Here is a 24,993-nt window from a genome sequence, read left to right as displayed (position 1 = left end):
GGGTGAACGGAATTTGGCTGCCCGTGGTGGGACCCCGGCGGGACGGGCGAACCGAGGGAAGCAAACGCGGGGTTTGTGCCGAGTGGAGGGGCTGGGATGAATATTCAGCAGGCGGGCGGCGTCGGGAATCCGAACACCTGAGATGGAAGAAAAACAGGAAAATTCCCAATTCTCCCGCCTCCGTTTTGTGCTAAAGGAACGGGATTTTGAGGTCAGGGAGGGAAGAGGTGCAGAGCAGGGTCGTGTCTCTCCCACCAGCCCCAGCCCGGCCTCGCCAACGCCAGGTTTATTTTAATCTTTCATTTTCCTTCATTGCCGGATTTTTTTCCCCCCTAATTTTTTATTTTTTTTCCCCGGCACTTTGGGTGCGGCGGGCGCGCGTTACAGCTCTATTTAACATCTTTATGTGGGCTCACAGCTCGGGAGCTCTCTCCTTCCCTGCGCAGAAATGCTCACAGACACAATATATCTTTCTGCACACATTTCCAAACGCCGAAACCCAGAGGCTGAGTCTGGCACTTGGGCTCTAAATCATGTCATTTTACACGGAGAGGGGAAGCAGAGGGGGGAGAGGAGGGGGCGAAGAATAGGGAAAAAAATGGAATGAGTTAAAGCCACAGCACTGGCTTTAATATTTAATCTCCTTCCATCAGCAGCTGACATACAGCGGGGTTATTTCAGCTGCTATTTTGCGGGTGTCGGAATTAAAAAGAAGATGTTGGCTGTAAAGTCTTTGGGGCGAGGGACAGCGGCAGGGCGAGCGCGCTGCCGGCCCCCGGGGTTCCCCCGGGCTGGAGCCGCCTCCTGCAGCCCCAAATTCGGCTTTTCCCTCCCCGAGGGCCCGGGCTGGTCCCTGGGACAGCCCCAGCGACAAACGGGCTCCTGAGAAATCGCGATTTAAGGGCAGACAGGGCTCCCAGCGGAGCCCCGGGCCGGCAGGAGGGGAATCCTCCGGCAGATCCACAGGCACGGCACGGGGAACGAGGGGCTGACGGCCCAGGGGGTCTCCTGGGGTTCGGAGAAGCCGTGTTCGGTGCAGAGCGGGCTCGGGGGCGCGCCCAGGATGGCGGATCCTGCGGCAGGAGGATTTCAGTTCTAACCTCGCGGGTCCTGCCCAGAGCCCAGCGCGGAGCCGCTGCCCGGCCCCAGCTCCCCGCGGAGCAGCCGGGCCGGGGCCGGCAGCCAGCGCCGCCTCCCCGCGCTCATCACGGGCGGAATTAACGAGCGGAATTAACGAGCTGTCAGCGCCAGGGGAGCCTGGGCCGCTGCTCCGACCGTGACTCGCACTGGAGACACCGTGGTGGCAGGGACACCCTGGTCACGGGGCTGGAGACACCGTGGTCACAGGAGACACCGTGGTGACAGGGACACCCTGGTCACGGGGCTGGAGACACCGTGGTCACAGGAGACACCGTGGTGACAGGAGCCACCCTGGTCACGGGGCTGGAGACACCGTGGTCACAGGGACACCCTGGTCATTGGAGACACCCTGGTCACGGGGCTGGACTCACCATGGTGACAGGGACATGCGTGAGCACAGGGACACAGGAGGAAGCAGCAGCAGCCAGCCCCGGGGTCACCGTGCCCACGGGGACACCGTGGTGACAGGGACACGGGAGGCTGCTCTGGGGTGGCCCTCCCCATGGGGACACCGTGGTGACAGGGACACGGGAGGCTGCTCTGGGGTGGCCCTCCCCACGGGGACACCGTGGTGACAGGGACACGGGAGGCTGCTCTGGGGTGGCCCTCCCCATGGGGACACCGTGGTGACAGGGACACGGGAGGCTGCTCTGGGGTGGCCCTCCCCATGGGGACACCGTGGTGACAGGGACACGGGAGGGAGCAGCAGGAGGCTGCACTGGGTGCGGGGGGCAGACGGTGCAGGGCGAGCAGGAGCTGAGCCCCGAGTCGCCGCCTTTCAGCGCTGCCGCCCTTTGGGTCGGGGTGTCACCTCCAGAACCCAACGCGCCCTCGATGGGGGCGAGGCCGCGGCCCGGGGGGGGTTCGGACCTCCTGGCACACCCCATCCTCGGACTGGTGGATTGCCAGGCCGCAGAGACATTCCCTGTCCACTTCCAGACGTTCCCAGCCCGGGGCCAGGCTGCACAGCGGCTCTCTGCTCGCTGGGCACAGCGCAGGGGGGCTCAGGGGGGCTCAGGGTGGCTATGGGGAGCTCGGGGGGCTCAGGGGGGCTCAGGGTGTCCCCACGGCCAGGGGACAGGGCGGCTGTCCCCGGGTGAGTGACGTGACCCCGCTGCTGGCTCGGTCCCCGTGTCCCAGCTGAGCAATGCCGCGATAATTCCCTCCCTGTCTGCACGGATTAATTCGCTAATGTGCCTAAAGTGCCCCGATTCCGAGCGATTCCCAGTGATTCACGGCAGCACAGGCCGGGGGGGCCCCGGCAATTATCCCGGGCCCGTTCCCAGGGGAAAGGGGGACTCGGGAGGAGGGGGGCGCCGCAAGGACGCCTCGGTTTGGGGGAACCCAACGCCCCACGGACAGCTCGTCCCGTTCCAGCGCCCACAGGAGACACGGGGCAAAGGTGTGGGGGCCGCGGGGCGCCGGGGGTCCCGGCAGGGCACAGAGGAGCTCGGGGCCGCCGCGGGGTTGTTTCCCACGGTGGCACCGAGGTCACCGAGCGCTCCTGGAAGGCTCCCGACGCCGGTGCTGACGGGGGATGGAGGAGAAGGGGGGAAGGATCGGCTCAGGAAGGAAAACCAGAGCGGGAGCCGCGCGGGGCCGTGCTCCACAATCCAGGGGAAAGCTGGAGGAGAGGAAAGGCTGGGAGAGGCGACTCCAGAGCTCTGCTCTGCTCCGCTCCCGGCGGCTCTGCCGCAGATCCTGCTCCACACCGGGGTGCAAAACCCCGGGCAGCCCGAGCCTTTCCCGAGCCGAGGATCCCTGCCGGCTCCAGGGAAGGAGCCCCGGGGGCGTTTTGAGCCATTTCCCCCCGCCCTGCAGCTGCCCCCAGCTAAAACTGCGGCGACATTTAATCCCTGAAATGTTCTTTTTGGCTCCGGCGGCTCCAGGGACCCCGTGTCTCTGCCTTGCCCTTTAAAACGCTGCTCCCTCCCGCCCCGTGATTGATTCCGGGTCCTTCCCTGTGATTAAAAAAAAAGAAAAAAAGGGAGGAATCAGAATAATAATGAAACTCTGGGCAGAGCCGGGCGAGGAATCCCCGGCCCAGCAGCCCCACAGAGCACTGTGCAAAGCACCAAAACTGGGATTTTGTTCCCCTTTCTCGTTTGCTCAGAGGATTGTTTTTCTTTCCCAGGTGCTCCCCGAAGTTCCCCGCAGTTTACACAAAGAGCAAGGCGGGTGCTGGAGCCCTCCCGGTCCCATCGCCATCCTCCTTGGCCAGAAGGGCAGAGCGTTTAACTGGGAGTAGGTAAATAATTTAATTTACATTTCTATGGCTCCGCTCTTCCCAAAGGGCTTCTCAGGCACAGGCCCCTCCTGGAATGCAGGTGTTTGGGCAGGGGGGGCAAGGAACCATCTGGCTGAGTACGTGAGGAGCCAAGGACGTCCGGGCAGAATTCTCCACCAACTCCGCATTCCACGTCCCCTTTTTTTTTTTTAATTTTCCCCTTGAATTTCGGTGAAATCTCCCCAGGCAGAGCCGATGGGGGAGCAGACACGAGAGAGAGCTGGGATGGACACGCCAGGTCCGGGGCTCCTGGATCTCCACCTCGAGAGAGCAGCGGGGATTTCCTACAGCACCGACAGGGCTCGGGGGGATGGATCCATCCTAGGGAACAGATGGATCCCCAAAACTCAGCAGGATGGATCCATCCCACAGAATGGATGCCCAAAACCCCATGGGATGGATCCATCCCACGGAACAGACCCCTAAACCCGCTGGGACGGATCCATCCCAGGGAATGGATCCCCAAACCACGCAGGGAACGGATCCCCGCGCTCCGCAGCATCCCGAAATCCCGGCTTCCCTTCCATCCCAGCGCGGGTGATTAACAGCCGGCTGTTAATTAGCGCTGCCGCAGGAGCCGAGGGGAGAGTCCCCGCGGTAATTAACGGCGGGAGCGAGGGGAGGAGCGGCCGCGGCAGCGCCGGCGGCTCCGGAGCATCCCCCGGTCCGGCCCCGGTGTGAATCGCGGCCCCGGTCCGGCCCCGGTGTGAATCGCGGCCCCAGTCTGGCTCATCCCCCGGTCCGGCCCCGGTGTGAATCGCGGCCCCGGTCCGGCCCCGGTGTGAATCGCGGCCCCGGTCTGGCTCATCCCCCGGTCCGGCCCCGGTGTGAATCGCGGCCCCGGTCCGGCTCATCCCCCGGTCCGGCCCCGGTGTGAACCGCGGCCCCGGTCTGGCTCATCCCCCGGTCCGGCCCCGGTCTGGCTCATCCCCCGGTCCGGCCCCGGTGTGAACCGCGGCCCCGGTCCGGCTCATCCCCCGGTCCGGCCCCGGTGTGAATCGCGGCCCCGGTCCGGCCCCGGTGTGAATCGCGGCCCCGGTCCGGCTCATCCCCCGGTCCGGCCCCGGTGTGAATCGCGGCCCCGGTCTGGCTCATCCCCCGGTCCGGCCCCGGTGTGAACCGCGGCCCCGGTCCGGCTCATCCCCCGGTCCGGCCCCGGTGTGAATCGCGGCCCCGGTCCGGCCCCGGTGTGAATCGCGGCCCCGGTCCGGCTCATCCCCCGGTCCGGCCCCGGTGTGAATCGCGGCCCCGGTCTGGCTCATCCCCCGGTCCGGCCCCGGTGTGAATCGCGGCCCCGGTCTGGCTCATCCCCCGGTCCGGCCCCGGTGTGAACCGCGGCCCCGGTCCGGCCCCGGTGTGAATCGCGGCCCCGGTCCGGCTCATCCCCCGGTCCGGCCCCGGTGTGAATCGCGGCCCCGGTCCGGCTCATCCCCCGGTCCGGCCCCGGTGTGAATCGCGGCCCCGGTCCGGCTCATCCCCCGGTCCGGCCCCGGTGTGAATCGCGGCCCCGGTCCGGCTCATCCCCCGGTCCGGCCCCGGTGTGAATCGCGGGCCCGCCCGGCTCGGGCCCGGCGGCTCCGCGGGGTGACCTTGGCGAGCCATCAATCCTCGGCTCCCGCGGCAGACAGCGCCATAAAACGGGAACAGGCTCCATCCTCCAGCGGCTGCGGAGCCGCCGGGCACGGACCGAGGCCAACAAAGGCAATTCCGGCCCTGGCCCCGCCCGGAGCCAGCGGGAGCTCCGCGCTCTCCTCCCGCCCGCAGAGCTCCGGAGCGGACCCAGGGGAAGGCGCGGGACGAGCGGAGCTCCTGCCCCAGGGCAAAGGGCGGCCGGGCCAGCAGTTGCACGGCCTGGCAGGAGGAAAATCAGGAGTTACTGGGAATTACGCGGCTGCTGCTGGGTTTTCGGGGGGCACTGCACGTGTGGAGAGAGAATCGTGAACCCCCGGGGCTGCTGGTAGAACACAAAGGCAAAAAAAGAGGAAAAAAGCCAGTAAAATCAAATCCCCCTCCATGCTGCCGTCCCCTGCCCCCTCTGCTGTCACCCGGTGTCACCGCCCTGCCCTGGCCACCCGGCGGCTCCTGAAGGAATAATCCGGGAGCTTCTCCCAAAGTTTTATCCCCCAGCAAACCAACAAACCAACAGGGGAGGGCTGATGGAGTGCAAGCAAAACGGGAAGCTCGGTCCCTGCCCTGAAACAAGAACGAAGTGTAAAAATAACTCAACCCGAGCTGCGCCCGATGGGTTTGCCGCCCCTCCGTGCCCTGGGAGGGCTCAGGAAACGCCTCTGGAGCGGGGCCAGGGCCGGGAGAGGCTCTGGCAGCAGCAGGGACCCGGGAGGAGCTGCTCCAGCCCCTGCTCCAGCCCCTGCCAGGCCCGGAATTCCGTGGGGATCCGGGCTGGGGGCAGAGCCCTGCAGCCCACGCACCTGGGGAAAGGGAAACTGAGGCAGACGGCAGCCAGAGGCCGGGCTGGGGACGCCTCTGGTGGGTCTGGGACACGTGTGACAGGACGAGGGGCTGCGGTGGGGCTGTGGGAGCAGCTCCTTCCCGCATTTTCCCCGGGGAGAGCCCCAGGGAGGCCGTGCTGGGCAGGGGGACTCCGGCAGCTCCTCGGGCCAGTGCAGCCCCTTCCCACTCCCCAGGGCTGCTGAGGGGGGCTCAGGTCGCTGCCACACCACCCCCCACTCACCATCGTCTCAGATCTCCCCAAAACGACCCTAAACCCAGCCCTAAAACAAAGGGGTTGGCCCTGCAAGGGGACCGGGCCGTGCCGGGCCGTGCCGTGCCGACGGGAAGCACCGCGGCGGCTCAGCCTTGACCTTGGGACGGCCCCACAATCACACAGAGGATGCCACGGCCCCATTCGGCTTTTTAAGGCCCTGGAATGGCGATTTCCTTCAATTCAGCGCGGTATTGGGAATGTGCCCGCCCGCTGACGGGAGTGCGAGCCTCCGTGATGGCTTTATCGCCTGGAAAAGGGGTTTTTGTGGATTTATCTCCTGGGGAAGCTCCGGCAGCAGCAGCAGCTGCCTGGGAAGGGCAGCGGGTCAAACGCAAAGAGAATTCGAGCCGCTCCGAGGGGTTTGTCCCCTTTCACGGTGGCACGGAGGGAAAAAGCTGCAGCGAAGGGCAGACCCAGGGGTTGAAAACAACCCAGAAATGGGGAGGGGGGATTGCTGAAGGGTGGGAGATCACCGGGGGCACAGGGACAAAACAGGGGGGCAAACTGACATCGGTGGGTACTTTGGGGACGAGCTGCAGAGACCCCAGGGAAGATGTGGGTGTTTTGTCCCGGAGGTGTCCCAGGCCAGGGCCCTGCCCACTCCCATGGGACGAGCCCTGCCCTTCACCCCTCCCTGCCCACGGAGCTCCCAGAGCTTTCCCAGAGCTCCAACTCCCACCCTGCAGTTCCCTTCACCTTCCCCATTCCCGGCAGCAGGAATCTCCCACCGGCGCCCTCCCCTCGGTCCCGGTATAAAAACTGGATTTTGTGTTTTCCCCGGAGCTTTGGGCCAACCTGCAGCTCCCCTTCCCTCCTTCCCTGCCCCTGCTTCCCACATCCAGCCGCATTCCCGGCTCCTGCCTGCGCCCAGCCTGTCAGCACTGCGGTAATTAAAGCTTTTAAAAAAGGAGAGCAGCAGCAGCAGCAGCAGTAGCAGCAAAAAAAAAAAAAACTCGGCGTTTGCCTCTTTTTGCCTCTCGGAAGAGCCACCTGTTTTATCGGAACGGGGATTTATGGGCACATTAACGTGGAGCTGCTGCTCCCACCCTGATGAGGTTCTCAGTGACCCTCTTCTCCCCGGAGATTTATGATTCCTCCCAGCACACTCCCGTGCCCGACTCCATCCCGCAGCTCCTGCTTCCCTCCTTCTGCCCCCCGAGCCGCCTGCAGTGGGTTTTCAGGAGCTGCTCAGCTCCCCCAGCCGTGGGGCCAGGTTTTTGTGGCCTTTATCCCGTTTTTCCCCGAGATCAGGCTCGGGGAGCAAACGCTGACACGATCCCCACAGAATTCCCAGGGAGAGCTGGAGCCTGCCAGATCTGCTCCCAGATCACGTCCTGGCCACCCCAAACCCTCCCACCTGCAGCCCCTGATGGAACCGAGCACATAAAAACCCCGGAGCGCCCGGAAAACCTTTCCCAGCAGCTTCCCCCACATCCCACGGCCAGGAGCTGGTTCGGTGATGTGGAAACACAAAGCCAAGGTCACCAAAACCCCATCCCACCGGGGCCCGAGCCGTTTGTCCTGCCCACGCTTCGGGCTGCGGGTAATAAAACCTCGCACGGAGCAGGAGGCATTGAAATTCCCCTCGGGAGCTCTGCGGACGCGGGGGCTCTGCAGCAGCACCCCCGAGCCCCGGCAAGGAGAGGCAGGAGAGGCTCCAGCACCGAACCGCGGGCAGGAATGGCCCAGCCCAGCCCCAGGGCCTCGAGCTGGGGACAATTCCCCAATTCCCGGCGCTGGGGACGAGCAGGGTGGCTCGGGAGCAGGGGGAGCAGGGAACTGCAGTGGTGCTGCAGGGCAGGGAGAGCTCGGGGCTGAGTGCTGGCCACTGGGAAGGGACTGGGAAAACCTCACTCCTGCATCCTGGGCACTGCAGGGCACCGGGAGGGGCTCATTCCCAAATCCCCGGCATTCCCGGCGCTCCAGGGCACCGGGATCAGCTCCCCAGGGACTCTGCAGGTGCCAGGGGGCAGCAGGTGAGGCAGGAGCCTCACAACACCAGGGAAGGGGAGGGAAAAGCCACCGCGGGATCATCGGCTCCTTCCAGCCCAGCCTTGGATCACCCAAACCGCTCCTCTGGGTGTTAATTCTCACAAACCCAAGGATTTTCAGACGGAGCCGCTGCCCCCCGGCCCGCCGCCGGCACCGAAGGGGTTTCGGCAGCCGCTCGGAATTCCTGGCGATCATTCCGGTGACCGCAAACCCCACCCTGCCCACCCAGCCCCGCCTCGAGCCGCGGCCGCGGTTTATAAAATCCCGTTTTTTATCAATCCCGAGGGCAGCGGGGAATTCTCCGGCCGTGCCCCGAGGGCAGCCGGCCCGGCCCGGCCCGGCTCCTCCCGCAGCTCTTTGTGCGCTGCCGCAGAGCCCGGCCCCGGCTCGCACCGCTCTGCGCTGTCTGCGTCTTCACTCCCGGCGGGAATTTTAGGACTTTAATGTTTTTATTGTTTTAATCCGGCGTATAAAAAAAATAAAACCAAGAAAAAAAAAAAAAGGAATCGGTTGAGCACGACAGCTGGGCCGAGCGCGGGGAAGGCGCGGCGCCCAGGCAGGTGCTCAACGAGATTTAGGGAGGCTCGAGAGGGGCGGGATGAGCCCGAGCCCGGCTCACCGCTCCCACCCCGACATTCGCTTTTCCGCCGCTCACCGGGAGCGCGCTTTGGCCCAAAGTCAGCCCCGGGCTGACCCCGCCGCCCTCGGGGGATGTCTGAGCTCGGCCCGGGCTCTGATCCTTCAGGAAAAGCCCCAGAGGTGTTTTCGTCCCTGTGCTGACCCCGGCAGCCCCAGCCCCGGGAGCGGCAGCATCCACCCCGCTGCCGCCGGCACTTCCAGCCCCTTTACGGACCCCAAACCCGGCCCCGAGCGAGGCTCGCACACTGAACGAACCAGCGACAAACGGGGGGCCAAAATGTCAGGAAAAACAAAACAAACCACCAAACCCTCGAGGGTAAAAAACCCCAGACGTTTCTCCAGAAATACAGGAATAGGGGCGGTTTTCCAGCCTGCTCCCGGCATTGCCGGCCCCCTGGCGCCCGGGACACGCTGTGTCCTGTTTGCCCGCGCTCCAGCATTCCCGGTATTCCCGGTTATTCCCGGTTACTCCCGCTGCCAGCCCGGCAGAGCCGCGTGGATCCGCGGCTGCCGCAGAGGGGCGGAGCGGCCGCCGCCAGCCCACAGAGAAAAAAAAAAAAGGGAGAAAAAACGAGGAAAAGGGAGATTTCAGCTGCCAGCCCACAGAGCTGAATCCTGGGGAGGAAAAGGGAGAAAGAAAAGGGAGAAAAAAGGAGGAAAAGGGAGATTTCAGCTGCCAGCCCACAGAGCTGAATCCTGGGGAGGAAAAGGGAGGAAAAGGGAGAGAGAAAAGGCAGAAAAAGGGAGAAGAAAAAGGGAGGAGAACACAGAAGAAAAAGGGAGAAGAAAAAAGGGAGGGGGGGAAAAAAGGGAGGAAAACAAAGGGAGGAAAAGGACAAAAAGGGAGATTTCGGCTGCAAGCGCACAGAACCAAACCCTGGGGACAAGAAGGGAGATTTCAGCTCCTGGGCTGGGCTGGGCCCGAGCGGGGAAGGGGACTCAGGAATCGAACCCCGATTATTTGGGTGCTCAATAAGAGCAGGGCACAGGGCGGGGCAAAGGGGCGCAGATGCCCTGCTCAGCACCGGGGAAGGGACACAACCCAGGCACACTCCCCCAGCTCCAGCCTGGGGGTTTTTTAAAGCGAGGTGACGGCTTGGCTGGATTTTAGACCAGAAGTTTACAGAAAATCCTGCAAGCTCAGGCACCTTTCCGGGGGCTGGATAAATCCTTTTCCCTGCTGCGACGCTGATTCTGGGATATCCGCGGTGCTGATAACGAGGTCTTTGTCAGAGCCGCCGCTCCGAGGAGCAAGTGATTTGTTCTCACAGTAAAATAAAAAGGATTTACAATTGTCTGGGAGCAGCAGGCAGGGGAACGAGCGAGGCTTCAAAAACCAAACAGCCTTGACTTCCAAACGCTGCCTTTAACAGCGGGAAATATCGCCCTTGCCAGGAAAACGCCCGGGGCCGGGAGCGGGCAGGGAAAGCTCCAACGCCGAGGATCCGGTGGCACCTCGAGCCCTCCGTCCCCGGCCGAGCGGCTCAGCCCCACTCCCGCGGGTTCCGGGGAAAAGGAGGCAGATGCCGCAGCTCCTGCGAGGACAAACCCGGCCCGGGCCCGGCTCCAGCTTTGCCTCGGAGCCGTTTCGTGCTCCCCCCGAGCCTGGCTCGGCTCCCGGCAGCGCCGGTCGCATTTCTGGGACAGAGCGGAGCCCCGGCTGAGGAGCTGGCTCGGCTCCCTTTGCTCCCCGCAGAAAGGCGGCGGGTGTGAGAGGCTCCAGACCGAGCGAGGAGGAGCCGCCGCCGGGGGGCACGGCGCAGCTCCTCGGGCGGTTCTGCGGCCCCGACCGCGCTCCCGAAAGGACAGAGCCGCCCTCCTGGGCCGCGGGAGGGTCGGGGGAGAATCAACCGCAAACGGACCGGAAACGGAGCGCGGGACAAACCCGGGCCGAGGGGCGCCGGGACCAGCCCGAAACCCTGAGCAAAGCCCGGGGGAACGCCCAGGAACCGCGGCTGGCATGATCGCGGGAGGGTCACCACAAAGCCGGCGTCACCACAGTGCCATCCCAGTGCCAGTGTCACCACAATGCCAGTGTCACCACAATGCCAGAGCCCCCCAATGCCAGTGTCACCACAAAGCCGGCGTCACCACAGTGCCATCCCAGTGCCAGTGTCACCACAATGCCAGTGTCACCACAAAGCCGGCGTCACCACAGTGCCAGAGCCACCCTGAGACCAGTGTCACTACAGTGCCAGAGCCCCCCAATGCCAGTGTCACCACAAAGCCGGCGTCACCACAGTGCCATCCCAGTGCCAGTGTCACCACAATGCCAGTGTCACCACAAAGCCGGCGTCACCACAGTGCCAGAGCCACCCTGAGACCAGTGTCACTACAGTGCCAGAGCCCCCCAATGCCAGTGTCACCACAATGACGGCGTCACCACAGTGCCACTGTCACCACAGTGCCATCCCAGTGCCAGAGTCACCACGATGCCGGCGTCACCACAGTGCCAGAGCCACCCTGAGACCAGTGTCACCACAATGCCAGTGCCACCCCAATGCCAGCGTCACCACAATGCCAGTGTCACAATGCCAGTGCCACCCCAGTGCCACCCCAATGCCAGTGTCACCACAATGCCAGTGCCACCCCAATGCCAGCGTCACCACAATGCCAGTGTCACCCCAGTGCACGTGTCACCACAATGCCAGCGTCACCACAATGCCAGTGCCACCCTGAGACCAGTGTCACCACAATGCCAGTGCCACCCCAATGCCAGCGTCACCACAATGCCAGTGTCACCCCAATGCCAGCGTCACCACAATGCCAGTGTCACCCCAGTGCACGTGTCACCACAATGCCAGCGTCACCACAATGCCAGTGCCACCCTGAGACCAGTGTCACCACAATGCCAGTGCCACCCCAGTGCCATCTCAGTGCCAGTGTCACCCCGAGGCCAGTGGCACCCTGCCCGCGGCTGCACCCCTCGGGAAAGGAGCAGGGAGAAGCCTGAGCTGGGCTCTGCATCACAAAAGCCTTTCCTGCAAGGACACTGCGGCACGGCACGGAGCTTCCAGGAGCTTCCAGCCTCATCCCGCCTCATCCCGCCTCATCCCGGCTCATGCCGGTGTCCCCCGGGAACACCAGCACAGCCACCGCTTGTCCCCCATCCCCGGGCTCATCGCCGCTCCCTGCAGGGAAGGAGCGCCGAGCTCGGCGCGGAGCCCTGCGGGAAGCTGCGGGAAGCTCCGGCATTCCCGGCTGGAATTGGGACACGCGGGGGGCCGTGGCACACACGTGCTGCGCAGGAACCGCCAAGGAATCCCAGCCAGAGGAATGATAAAGATTTTAACTTACAGGAAATGCTGCTATTAAATAATATTTAAGCCTTAATTATATTTTAAACCGGCCATTTTAGAAAAAAAGAAGTTCTATTACGGTGCTTTTGTAGTTAAAGGTCTGTCAACATTTCCATTTTAAACCTTCATTTCTAGGGGGTTTATAATTTGGCCATAAAAATTCATTCTAGGCTGGAACTTGGCAAACAGGGGCTCAGCCTAGGAGCAATATTTTTTATTATCCAATTTGGTTTAAATTGGTTTGGCCGTTTTTAAGTTATAGGAGTGTAAAAAATAAACGTTTACTGGTTTCAGATGCCTTCTCAAGCTTATTATTATTCAAAATTAGCCTTCCCCCTCCCCACCTCCAAAAATACCTTCAGCGAGAGGTGGGGGAGATCATTGGGCTCTGCTGACAGTCCAGGAGTTACGGCTCAAATTAATCCCCTCCTGCTCCTGCCAACAGCCCCGGAGCTCCCGGAGCCAGCCCTGTGTGCGTGCGGGGCTGCAGCCGTGCAGCAGCTGTGCTGCTTGTGCGGGGACTGCAGCTGCTGTCAGGGATTGCATTCCTCTGGGACCGGCATTCCCTGCCTGCATGCAGAGTCTGCGGGGCTGCAGCCGTGCAGCTGCTGTGCTGCTTGTGCAGGGACTGCAGCTGCTGTCAGGGATTGCATTCCTCTGGGACCGGCATTCCCTGCCTGCATGCAGAGCCTGCGGGGCTGCAGCCGTGCAGCTGCTGTGCTGCTTGTGCGGGGACTGCAGCTGCTGTCAGGGATTGCATTCCTCTGGGACCGGCATTCCCTGCCTGCATGCACAGCTGCTGCAGCCCTCTGCAGCCGTGCAGGGACTGCAGCCCGGTGCAGGGACTGCAGCAGCTGTCAGAGATTGCATTCCTCTGGGACTGGCATTCCCTGCCTGCATGCAGAGTCTGCGGGGCTGCAGCCGTGCAGCTGCTGTGCTGCTTGTGCGGGGACTGCAGCTGCTGTCAGGGATTGCATTCCTCTGGGACCAGCATTCCCTGCCTGCATGCAGAGTCTGCGGGGCTGCAGCCGTGCAGCTGCTGTGCTGCTTGTGCAGGGACTGCAGCTGCTGTCAGGGATTGCATTCCTCTGGGACCGGCATTCCCTGCCTGCATGCACAGCTGCTGCAGCCCTCTGCAGCCGTGCAGGGACTGCAGCCCGGTGCAGGGACTGCAGCAGCTGTCAGAGATTGCATTCCTCTGGGACCAGCATTCCCTGCCTGCATGCAGAGTCTGCGGGGCTGCAGCCGTGCAGCTGCTGTGCTGCTTGTGCAGGGACTGCAGCTGCTGTCAGGGATTGCACTCCTCTGGGACCGGCATTCCCTGCCTGCCTGCAGAGCCTGCAGGGCTGCAGCCGTGCAGCAGCTGTGCTGCTTGTGCGGGGACTGCAGCTGCTGTCAGGGATTGCATTCCTCTGGGACCGGCATTCATCCCTCTGGGAACCTGCATTCCCTGCCTGCATGCACAGCTGCTGCAGCCCTCTGCAGCCGTGCAGGGACTGCAGCCCGGTGCAGGGACTGCAGCAGCTGTCAGGGATTCCCTCTGGGAACGGACCCTGCATTCCTGGGAAAGCAGGGAGGCCTGCCCAGGAGACGCTCCTCGCCAGGGCTCCCAGTGAAAAGCTGCAGCCGGGAAGGGGCCGGGCAGTGGGTGCTGGAGTTCCTGAGCTCCAGATTGTCCCTGGGTTATGGACCAGCCCCAGGCCCGGCTGCAGGACACGGCTCCGACTGTCCCCGCAGGCTGAGGGGCAGCTGTGGCCCAGCACAGCAAAAAGGAGCCAAAAAGGAGCAAAAAGGAGCAAAAAAGGAGCCAAAAGGAGCAAAAAAGGAGCCAAAAAGGAGCATTTTATCCCTGTTCTACTCCTACGTGGTTTCCGTGCTGACACTGGGCCGGTGCAGGGAGTCACACCTGGTCATCCAGGTGTCCTGGTCACTGCAGCGTCCAGATCACCGCGGCCACACCTGGTCACCGTGGTGTCCTGGTCACCGCGGCCACACCTGGTCACCGTGGTGTCCTGGTCACCATGGTCACACCTGGTCACAGTGGTGTCCTGGTCACCGTGGTGCCCCAGCGCTGTGACAGGTGTGTCCCCATAGCCCTGGAGGGGCAGCTCCAGGTGCCCACGGCCACCACGGCGGAGCCCCCGTTCTGCAGAGTGGCCCCCTGCAGCTCCATGCAGCCCAGTGCAGCCCCTGCAGCTCCATGCAGCCCAGCGCAGCCCAGTGCAGCCCCTGCAGCTCCAGTGCAGCTCCAGTGCAGCTCCATGCAGCCCTGTGCAGCTCCATACAGCCCAGCGCAGCCCCTGCAGCTCCATGCAGCCCCAGTGCAGCCCTGCGCAGCGTTTCCCCCTCCGCACACCCTCTAAAGGAACAATCCACGCCGGTTTGGACTCTGCAAGGCCCCAGGGCCGGCCCGGCCAATGGCAGGAGCTGTCTGGGGCCTCATCCATTACCGGGCAATAGAGATTTAAGGGATAATGGCCATGGCAGCAGCGTATACAAAGCAATAAACTGCTTTTGAGCTTGGTTAAATGCCAAGTGATGCTGAGGCCTCGACGCCATAAACATTATTTCTATTATATGACAAGATAAGAGGATACAATAAACCAGCAAGGAGAGGGGAGGGGGGGAAAAAAAATCATTTTTCTGGCCTCGTGAAAAGTTCTGGACTCGGCGTTTCCTGAACGCCGCACGGAGCAGCCCCTCCGAGAAATGGGTAAGGGGGATAAACTGGGAGATGAAGGGGGGTGGGTTAAAAAGGGAGCGATTGTGCGAGGAAACGGCCGGGATAACCGGGCTCCGGAGCCGCGGCGGGCGGCGTGCCTCGTGAACGGAAACGTCCTCAACACCGCGCCGCTGGCCTGGGCACAGCGGGCCGGCCCGAGGGTCGCCCCCAAGGAGATGGGGCCAGACGCGGAGAAACCTCCCCGCGGCTCCTGGGGCAGCAGCCTTAATGAGCCAGCTAATGCCCCAATTAACCCTAATTAACCGGGCGGAGCTGTCCCACTGCGCACCTCCCAGCCCCGAAGCGGTGCCCAACTCCCTCCGGTCCCCCGGGGCTAACCCGGGTGGGGCTGTGCCCCCTCGGGAACACTCCCAGCTCCTGCTGCGATGTCCAGGTCCCCGCGGACCCGAGCGTTTGATTAAGTTCATTCCCTAATTAATGACGTGGGGCTGTCCCCCTGCCCAAAGCTGGGGAACACTCCCAGCCCCAGGCCTGGAGGGGTGGAATTCCGGGCTCTGGAGGGTGGTGAGCAGCACACAGGAAATCCTGGCCCAGGCATCCCTTCCGGACCCATTCCAGGCCCATTCCGGGCCCATTCCAGGCCCATTCCAGGGCCATTCCGGGCCCATTCCAGGCCCTTTCCGGGCCCATTCCGGGCCCATTCCAGACCCAATCCAGAACCATTCCGGGCCCATTCCAAGCCCATTCCAGGCCCATTCCGGACCCATTCCAGGCCCATTCCGGGCCCATTCCAGGCCCATTCCGGGCCCATTCCAGGCCCATTCCGGGCCCATTCCGGGCCCATTCCAGACCCAATCCAGAACCATTCCGGGCCCATTCCAAGCCCATTCCAGGCCCATTCCGGACCCATTCCGGGCCCATTCCAGGCCCATTCCAGGCCCATTCCGGGCCCATTCCAGGCCCATTCCAGGCCCATTCCGGGCCCATTCCAGGCCCATTCCAGGCCCATTCCGGGCCCATTCCAGGCCCATTCCAGGCCCATTCCGGGCCCATTCCAGGCCCATTCCGGGCCCATTCCGGGCCCATTCCAGACCCAATCCAGACCCATTCCGGGCCCATTCCAGGCCCATTCCGGGCCCATTCCGGGCCCATTCCAGACCCAATCCAGACCCAATCCAGACCCATTCCGGGCCCATTCCAAGCCCATTCCAGGCCCATTCCGGACCCATTCCGGGCCCATTCCAGGCCCATTCCAGGCCCATTCCAGGCCCATTCCAGGCCCATTCCGGACCCATTCCAGGCCCATTCCGGGCCCATTCCAAGCCCATTCCAGGCCCATTCCGGACCCATTCCGGGCCCATTCCAGGCCCATTCCAGGCCCATTCCAGGCCCATTCCAGGCCCATTCCGGACCCATTCCAGGCCCATTCCGGGCCCATTCCAAGCATCCCTTCCGGGCCCATTCCAGGGGCAGGGGCTGCTCCCGCTCCCCGCTGCCCTCCCGGGGGCGGGACCAGCCCCATTCCCGGGGCTCGGGGAGCCGGGAAAGGGGAAATTCTCCAGCTGTCCTTGCGGGGAAGGCTCCGGGCGCCCGACCCGGGGCGGGATCTTTGCCGCGGGGCACGTTCCGAGCCAGCTGCTGGCAGGGGACACCCGGGAGCATCCCAAAATAACGCCCCCGCAGCCCTGGCAACCCCAAACATGTTTACAGCGGGCCCGGCCGCGAGGGCGGCACGCACACGGGTCTGCACGGCTGCTCTGGGAGCCCCCAGCACATCCTCCTGCACGGAAACGGGGAAAACGGGGGAAATGGGGGCGAAATGGGGGGGAAAAACAGGGGAAAAGGGAGGGAAAAAACGGGGAGGGAAAAAATCAAAAAGGGAGGGAAAAAGGGATTAAGGCATAAAGGATGGGGCTGTGCTGGAATTCCACAGGGAGGATCTGCAGCCCTAAAAACCGACCCGAACCCCATCCCCAGCACAGGTACACCACAGAGAAGCAGATCCTTTGGGATTTACAGGGACTGGCTCAGAGTTCCCTGGGGTTTTAAGGGATGATCCAGGAAACACCTGGAATTCCACAGGGAGGATCCGCAGCCCCACAAACAGACCCGAAGCCCATCCCCAGCACAGAGAACCAGAGTTCCTTTGGGATTTACAGCGACCGGCTCAGAGCTCCCTGGGGTTTTAAGGGATCACCTGACACAGGAAACACCTGGAATTCCACAGGGAGGATCCGCAGCCCCACAAACAGATCGGAAGCCCATCCCCACTGTCCCTGCCTGTCCCCAAACCCCCCGGGCGGGGCTGTGGGGACACTCCCGTGGGGCCGGGCTGGATCCCCCCGTCCCCTGAAGGACGCTGAGGAAAAGCTGCCGAGGTCAGGCTGGATCCCCATGAATCACCAGGATCCCAGCATTTCCATATTAACATGAAGAATTGTCGGAATTACCCATAAGCAGCAGGCTGGAACAGCCAGAGGAGGAAGCAGCCACCTTTATATGTCATTTGTGGGAGATTGTGGGAGATTAAATTTAAATACATTGTTGTTTGCCTTAATTGCTTGTTTGAAGCCGGTTTTAAGGCCGTGTGATTGAAGGGCTCACACCATTAAGTGCTCAAACACAGCTAATACATTTTATAAATGGCCTGCACAATTTCACAGGCAAAGAAGTTTCAGATAAAAAGCAGCCTCCCAAAAAAAAAAAAAAAAAGAAAAAAAAAAAGAGAGAAAGAAAAAAAGAAAAGGCAAAAGGAGGAAGTTCACCTGCAAGGGGGAGGGAAGGATCTGGGTGAGGCCCATGCCACGATGACCAGAGAACTGGGAAACCCTAAATTTGCGTTTCTGAAGTCCCCGGGACTCCCAGGTGAGGGGCTTGACCCATTTCTGTGCCGCGAGAAGGAACAGCAGCACAGATCCCTCCAAGGACGCTCTCTGGGGATGCACAATTCCCTTCAAGCCCAGTTAAAGCCCCACGGGAGGCAGGAAGGTGTGAAATAAACACACACAGGGCCCTTGGGACGGACTGTCCTTCCCAAAGCCATCCCAAAGCCATCCCAGAGCCATCCCAAAGCCATCCCAGAGCCATCCCAGAGCCATCCCAAAGCCATCCCAGAGCCATCCCAAAGCCATCCCAAAGCCATCCCAAAGCCATCCCAAAGCCATCCCAAAGCCATCCCAGAGCCATCCCAAAGCCATCCCAGAGCCATCCCAAAGCCATCCCAAAGCCATCCCAGCCTGGGAACCCAGCACAGCCAGGACAGCAGCGTCAGCACATCCCTCGGGATCTGACCCAGAGCCACCATTCCCCCAAAAAAGGCTTTTCGGAGGTCCCAGGGCTTCAGAACAGACAACCCCAACCCTGCTGGGCTCTGCAGGGGCTGCACTGCCAGGGCAGCCACGGCTCCCAGCCGATCCCACTAAACCAGCAGGAATTCCATGATCCCCCAGCTCCCAGCAGATCCCACTAAACCAGCAGGAATTCCATGATCCCCCAGCTCCCAGCAGATCCCACTAAACCAGCAGGAATTCCATGATCCCCCAGCTCCCAGCAGATCCCACTAAACCAGCAGGAATTCCATGATCCCCCAGCTCCCAGCAGATCCCACTAAACCAGCAGGAATTCCATGATCTCCCAGTTCCTCCCAGTAGCAAGTGCCAGAGAGCCCCCGAGCTCAGCTTTGGGACAGCACCATTTTCCCTGGAGACGGAAGGAGAATGGGATGGGAGCAGAGTTTTCCCTGGAGATGGAAGGAGAATGGGATGGGAGCAGAGTTTTCCCCGGAGATGGAAGGAGAATGGGATGGGAGCAGAGTTTTCCCCGGAGATGGAAGGAGAATGGGATGGGAGCAGAGTTTTCCCCGGAGATGGAAGGAGAATGGGATGGGAGCAGATTTTTCCCCGGAGATGGAAGGAGAATGGGATGGGAGCAGAGTTTTCCCTGGAGATGGAAGGAGAATGGGATGGGAGCAGAGTTTTCCCCAGAGATGGAAGGAGAATGGGATGGGAGCAGAGTTTTCCCTGGAGATGGAAGGAGAATGGGATGGGAGCAGAGTTTTCCCCGGAGATGGAAGGAGAATGGGATGGGAGCAGAGTTTTCCCCGGAGATGGAAGGAGAATGGGATGGGAGCAGAGTTTTCCCTGGAGATGGAAGGAGAATGGGATGGGAACGTGTGACTCCTTCACCTCTCTGATCCCAAAACCCGCCGCAGCGGCCCCGGGGAGGAGAAATTCCCAGCGGGAAGGAGGGCAGGAGGCCCATCCCGAAATAGCCTTTTGGGGAGCATTTGCCCATCACCTGTCACATTCCCAGCTGCTCCAGAGGAGGAACTCGGGGCCCCGGCCCCGCAGGGCTGTGGGACGAGGGGCCAGCCCCCGTGCCGTGGGGGTGGATTTGCAGATCCCGGCTCTGCTTTCCTCCGGGATCCCACGGAACAGCAGCTCTGGGGTAAAGCAGCCCCGGCCCCACCAAAGCCCAGAGGTAACCCGGCCGTACCTGCCCGCAGCCCGGGGCGCCGCACACGAAGGGCCGGTCGTCACCCATCCTTCAGCACCTGGGGGGCAGAGAGCACAGGGAGATCCGTAACGGCCCCAAAACGTCCTGAACAGCCCCAAAGCATCTTAAACAGCCCCAAAACATCTTAAACAGCCCCCAAAATGTCCCTGAACAGCCCCAAAACATCTTAAACAGCCCCAAAACATCCTAAACAGCCCCGAAGCATCTTAAACAGCCCCCAAAACGTCCTAAACAGCCCCAAAACGTCCCTGAACAGCCCCAAAACATCTTAAACAGCTCCCAAAACGTCCCTGAACAGCCCCAAAACATCTTAAACAGCTCCCAAAGCATCTTAAACAGCCCCAAAACATCTTAAACAGCCCCCAAAACGTCCTAAACAGCCCCAAAACGTTCCTGAACAGTCCCAGATATCCTTAAACAGCCCCAAAACGTCCTTAAACAGCCCCAAGATATCCCTGAACAGCCCCTAGAACGTCCCTGAACAGCCCCGACACGTCCCCAGAGCAGCAGCAGGAGCTGCCCCTCTGCTGCGTCGGGTTTATCAGCGCACTGCCGTGGGAATTACTCCAGCCCCAGGTTTAGGATTTGGGTGGGATTTTACCCGGAAAGGTGTGGGAGCCCCCCTGGGCTGCCCCATCACCCAGGGGAGCTCCTGCCGCAGCCAAACCCCCAGCACGGCCCCATCCGCCCTCCCCCGGCGTTTATGGGATCAGGGAAGATCCTGGGATCCCCAGGGACCCCCAGAGCCGGCCCTGGAATCCCCCCCACACTCCAACAAACCAGCAGGGACAGTGGCAATCCAGGGGAAAACAGAGAGCCGGCGAGCAGCCGTCAAATAAATCCAAGGCCTCCCTCTCTCTCTCTCTGTGCACCGGTTATATTTTCAATGGGAGAGAAGTAAAATTTGTCATTTAATTAATTAAGGGATTATAGGAGTGGTGCTCCGTTTTACAAGGCAATAATCGGGCTCCCCAGTGGGTAAACTACAAGGCTGATGGCAGGGGCAGTTTATCACGGATTACAGCCAAGGATAACAAAACACTCACTCCGATTATGCTACGAGAGAAGCTGCCCTCATTAATAAAAAATAAGAGTAAATAACGTGAAAAGCCTCCCCCCTCCCCGCCCCGAACTCGAGGAATGACAGCGGTGCCCTCCACCCACTGGTATTTTTACAGCAGGGTTTGAGGAGGCCGCAGTAAGGCAAATGCTCCCCCCTCGGGGGGCTGCCGGGGGGCTCCCCCGGGAACGCCGGGAGGGACCCGGCACGGCACGGCACGGCTTGGCACTGGCAGCCCCCAGGGTCCGGGCGTTTTTAGGAGCACAGGGACGCGGCGGGGGGAGCGGCAGGAGCTCCTGTGCCCCGGGAAAGGATGGATGAGCTGCTTAGAGGGAACAGAACTGGGGATTTGTCCATTGCAGGAGGTGAATTCCCGGCCCTCGGCCACGGCAGCGAGACCCAGAGGGACAGGAGAGAGGGGCTGTGACCCCACAGGGATGGGAGAGAGGGGCTGTGACCCCACAGGGACGGGGCTGTGACCTCACAGAGATGGGAGAGAGGGGCTGTGACCCCACAGGGACAGGGCTGTGACCCCAACAGGGACAGGAGAGAGGGGCTGTGACCCCACAGGGATGGGAGAGAGGGGCTGTGACCCCACAGGGACAGGAGAGAGGGGCTGTGACCCCACAGGGACAGGGCTGTGACCTCACAGAGATGGGGCTGTGACCCCACAGAGATGGGAGAGAGGGGCTGTGACCCCACAGGGACAGGGGAGAGGGGCTGTGACCCCACAGGGACAGGGGACAGGGGCTGTGACCCCCCAGGATCTCCTTCCCACCTTCCCTGCAGCAGCTCTAACTCCCCCCGAGCTGCAGCCTCCGTGAAAGCGGATTTTCTCCCGGGGCGAGGCTGCCCGGGGTGCAGGGAGAACCAGAACACCCCCTGCCCTCGGGGCCCGTTTCCCGGGGCTGAGCTGGTTTCTCCCCTCGACTGCCCAACGCCCCGGGGCTCCCAGTCACACCCAGCCCAGCTGCTGCTGTCCCTGCGGCCCACAGGACCGGAGCAGAACACGAGTTATCCTGGTCAGGCATTCCCAGAGCAGGGACACGAGTTATCCTGGTCAGGCATTCCCAGAGCAGGGACACGAGTTATCCTGGTCAGGGATTCCCAGAGCAGGGACACGAGTTATCCTGGTCAGGGATTCCCAGAGCAGGAACACGAGTTATCCTGGTCAGGGATTCCCAGAGCAGGGACATGAGTTATCCTGGTCAGGGATTCCCGGAGCAGGAACACGAGTTATCCTGGTCAGGGATTCCCGGAGCAGGAACACGAGTTATCCTGGGGTCAGGGATTCCCAGAGGGAATTCTGGGGCTCCCGGGAAGGAACCAGCCCTGTGACGCCTCCGGGACAGCGATGGCAGCACAGCCTGAGCCCCGGGGTGCCCCCAGGACGCCCCAGTGCCACCCAGCTGAGAAATCCCGTGTGAAAGCAGGGCAGGAGAAGCAGGACGACGCTGGCAAAGCTCTCCCCGCCGGGGACTCCCCCCAGCCCTGAGCTGGGCCCGGCGCAGGACGGGTTTGGGGCTGGGGACAGCCTGGTGACACACTTTGGGAGGGCCACCCTTTGTCACCACAGCCCCCGCACGTCCCGGGGTCGGGTTGTGTCCGGTTGGACCGGCCGAGGAGCTGAGGCTGGCAGTGTCTGAGGCCAGGATTTGGGATTCGGGGTCCCTTCTGATCTGCCAGAGGCAGGAGCAGCCGGCCCTTCGCCCCCGGGGCGCCCACACTCCTGCGGCAGCTCCGGACCACCGGGGCTTCTGTATCACCTCAAAGGCCATCAGAAAAAACCACAAAACGGCAAAAAAATCACCTCTCCTCAAACCTCAGCGCGAAGATGGAAGAACCTCCCTGGACCTGAACTCTGCTGGATGCCGGGGACAGAGCCGGGCCGGGGAATGCTCTAAAAATAAAAGGCTCTATTGTTGTCCTGGCACGTGACTGTGCTGCAGGAATGCTGGTGCCCAACACTGGGCCACTGCAGCTCTGGGAATGCACTGGGAATGCACTGGGAACGCACTGGGATTGCTGCAGGTCCCGAAAAACACCCGGGGGGATGCAGACACTGTTCTGTGCCAGCAGGGATCCCTGTTCCAGCTGGGATCCCTCTCCAGGACAGATCCCGCTCCAGCACTCTCTCCTCTACCAGCACCATCACGGTTCTGGGCTGTGCCCATAAATCACGAGGATGAACTTCACACTAACGTGACCACAGAATTAAAGCTGAGGGCTGCACCAACCGAGAACCAAAACCAGAAGAGCTGCGAGAGCCACCCGCTAAAAATAGGCTCAGCCTGAAGAGGCACCAAGCCAGGCTGCTGGAGAGCACCGCACGGGCACGGCACCCCGAGAGGCGCGAGAGGAACACCCGGACACAAACCCCGAGATGATGAAGGCTCAGGCACAAACCCCGAGATGATGAAGGCTCAGGCACAAACCCCGAGATGATGAAGGCTCAGGCACAAACCCCGAGATGATGAAGGCTCAGGCACAAACCCCGAGATGATGAAGGCTCACACACAAACCCCAGATGAGAACACTCACACAGGAGCCCCGCTGCCCGCAGGCCTGCAGGAACAAGCCCCAGCAGAGGTGCAGCTGAGGGTGAGGTGCCTGTGCCAAGAGGCAGCACCAAAACCCTGCCAGGCCATTAAACGGGGCACAGAGTCCTGAGGGAGGATCCAGGCGGCGCTGGGGCTCTGCACGAAAACTGCAGCAGGGGCAGAGGCAGGGACGGGGTTTTACCCACAAACTGCCCCAAAAGGCAGGTGGCCCGCACCGCAGCCTGGGTCCCAGCCCCGGGGATTCACCCCCAGAGCCCCAGCAGTGCCCTGAGCCCCAGGGATTCACCCCCGGAGCCCCAGCAGTGCCCTGAGCCCAGGGATTCACCCCCAGAGCCCCAGCAGTGCCCTGAGCCCAGGGATTCACCCCCGGAGCCCAGCAGTGCCCTGAGCCCAGGGATTCACCCCCGGAGCCCAGCAGTGCCCTGAGCCCAGGGATTCACCCCCAGAGCCCCAGCAGTGCCCTGAGCCCAGGGATTCACCCCCGGAGCCCCAGCAGTGCCCTGAGCCCCAGGGATTCACCCCCGGAGCCCAGCAGTGCCCTGAGCCCAGGGATTCACCCCCGGAGCCCCAGCAGTGCCCTGAGCCCAGGGATTCACCCCCGGAGCCCCAGCAGTGCCCTGAGCCCAGGGATTCACCCCCGGAGCCCCAGCAGTGCCCTGAGCCCAGGGATTCACCCCCGGAGCCCCAGCCCGGCCCTGAGCCCAGGGATTCACCCCCGGAGCCCCAGCAGTGCCCTGAGCCCCAGGGATTCACCCCCGGAGCCCCAGCAGTGCCCTGAGCCCAGGGATTCACCCCCAGAGCCCCAGCAGTGCCCTGAGCCCAGGGATTCACCCCCGGAGCCCCAGCAGTGCCCTGAGCCCAGGGATTCACCCCCAGAGCCCCAGCAGTGCCCTGAGCCCAGGGATTCACCCCCGGAGCCCCAGCAGTGCCCTGAGCCCCAGGGATTCACCCCCGGAGCCCAGCAGTGCCCTGAGCCCAGGGATTCACCCCCGGAGCCCCAGCAGTGCCCTGAGCCCAGGGATTCACCCCCGGAGCCCCAGCAGTGCCCTGAGCCCAGGGATTCACCCCCAGAGCCCCAGCAGTGCCCTGAGCCCAGGGATTCACCCCCGGAGCCCCAGCAGTGCCCTGAGCCCCAGGGATTCACCCCCGGAGCCCAGCAGTGCCCTGAGCCCAGGGATTCACCCCCGGAGCCCCAGCAGTGCCCTGAGCCCCAGGGATTCACCCCCGGAGCCCCAGCAGTGCCCTGAGCCCAGGGATTCACCCCCGGAGCCCCAGCAGTGCCCTGAGCCCCAGGGATTCACCCCCGGAGCCCCAGCAGTGCCCTGAGCCCAGGGATTCACCCCCGGAGCCCCAGCCCGGCCCTGAGCCCCAGGGATTCACCCCCAGAGCCCCAGCCCGGCCCTGAGCCCAGGGATTCACCCCCGGAGCCCCAGCCCGGCCCTGAGCCCAGGGATTCACCCCCGGAGCCCCAGCAGTGCCCTGAGCCCAGGGATTCGCCCCCGGAGCCCCAGCAGTGCCCTGAGCCCAGGGATTCGCCCCCGGAGCCCCAGCAGTGCCCTGAGCCCAGGGATTCACCCCCGGAGCCCCAGCAGTGCCCTGAGCCCCAGGGATTCGCCCCCGGAGCCCCAGCAGTGCCCTGAGCCCAGGGATTCACCCCCGGAGCCCCAGCCCAGCCCTGAGCCCAGGGATTCACCCCCGGAGCCCCAGCCCGGCCCTGAGCCCAGGGATTCGCCCCCGGAGCCCCAGCCCGGCCCTGGCCACCCGAGCCCGGCGCTGGAGCCCGGCCAGCAGCAGCTCCCGCAGCCCCGGCCCAGCACAAACAAAGCCATTCAAACACAAAGTGCTCCAGGCACGGGCAGGGGGACAGCAGGAGCGGCACAATAAAGCGGATTGTTACGGGCGGCTGGCGGCAGGAGCCTCCAGCTGCCAGCAGGACACACAAAGGCCCGGCAGCGCCAGCCCCGGGGGGCGGCAGGAGGGGAGGCGGCCCCGGGGCCACGCCAGCCCCCAGGGCAGCCCCACGGCTCCCTGCAAACGCCAGCAAGGGAGCAGGAAAGGCTCCTTGCTGTTTGTCTGAGGGCGGCCATGGCCA

General features: G+C 62.9%; 1 protein-coding gene across 4 annotated transcripts in view; it reads right to left on the bottom strand.

Moving 5' to 3' along the window:
• The window catches only part of LOC136303749 (cyclic AMP-dependent transcription factor ATF-7), a 53,641-nt gene that overhangs the window by 21,094 nt on the left and 7,554 nt on the right, over nt 1-24,993 (bottom strand). For all 4 annotated transcript variants that reach the window (XM_066207355.1, XM_066207358.1, XM_066207356.1 and 1 more), the window contains one exon: nt 19,260-19,317. In XM_066207355.1, coding sequence (XP_066063452.1) covers nt 19,260-19,307 — 48 coding nt within the window. In that variant the 5' untranslated portion in view covers nt 19,308-19,317. The remainder of the gene's footprint in view (nt 1-19,259; nt 19,318-24,993) is intronic.

This window comes from Chamaea fasciata, unplaced genomic scaffold (genome assembly GCF_029207755.1).
Source record: "Chamaea fasciata isolate MVZ Bird 193981 ecotype frontalis unplaced genomic scaffold, bChaFas1.0.hap1 SCAF_41, whole genome shotgun sequence".
NCBI lineage: Eukaryota > Metazoa > Chordata > Aves > Passeriformes > Sylviidae > Chamaea > Chamaea fasciata.
This window is presented reverse-complemented; position numbering and strand designations above follow the sequence as displayed.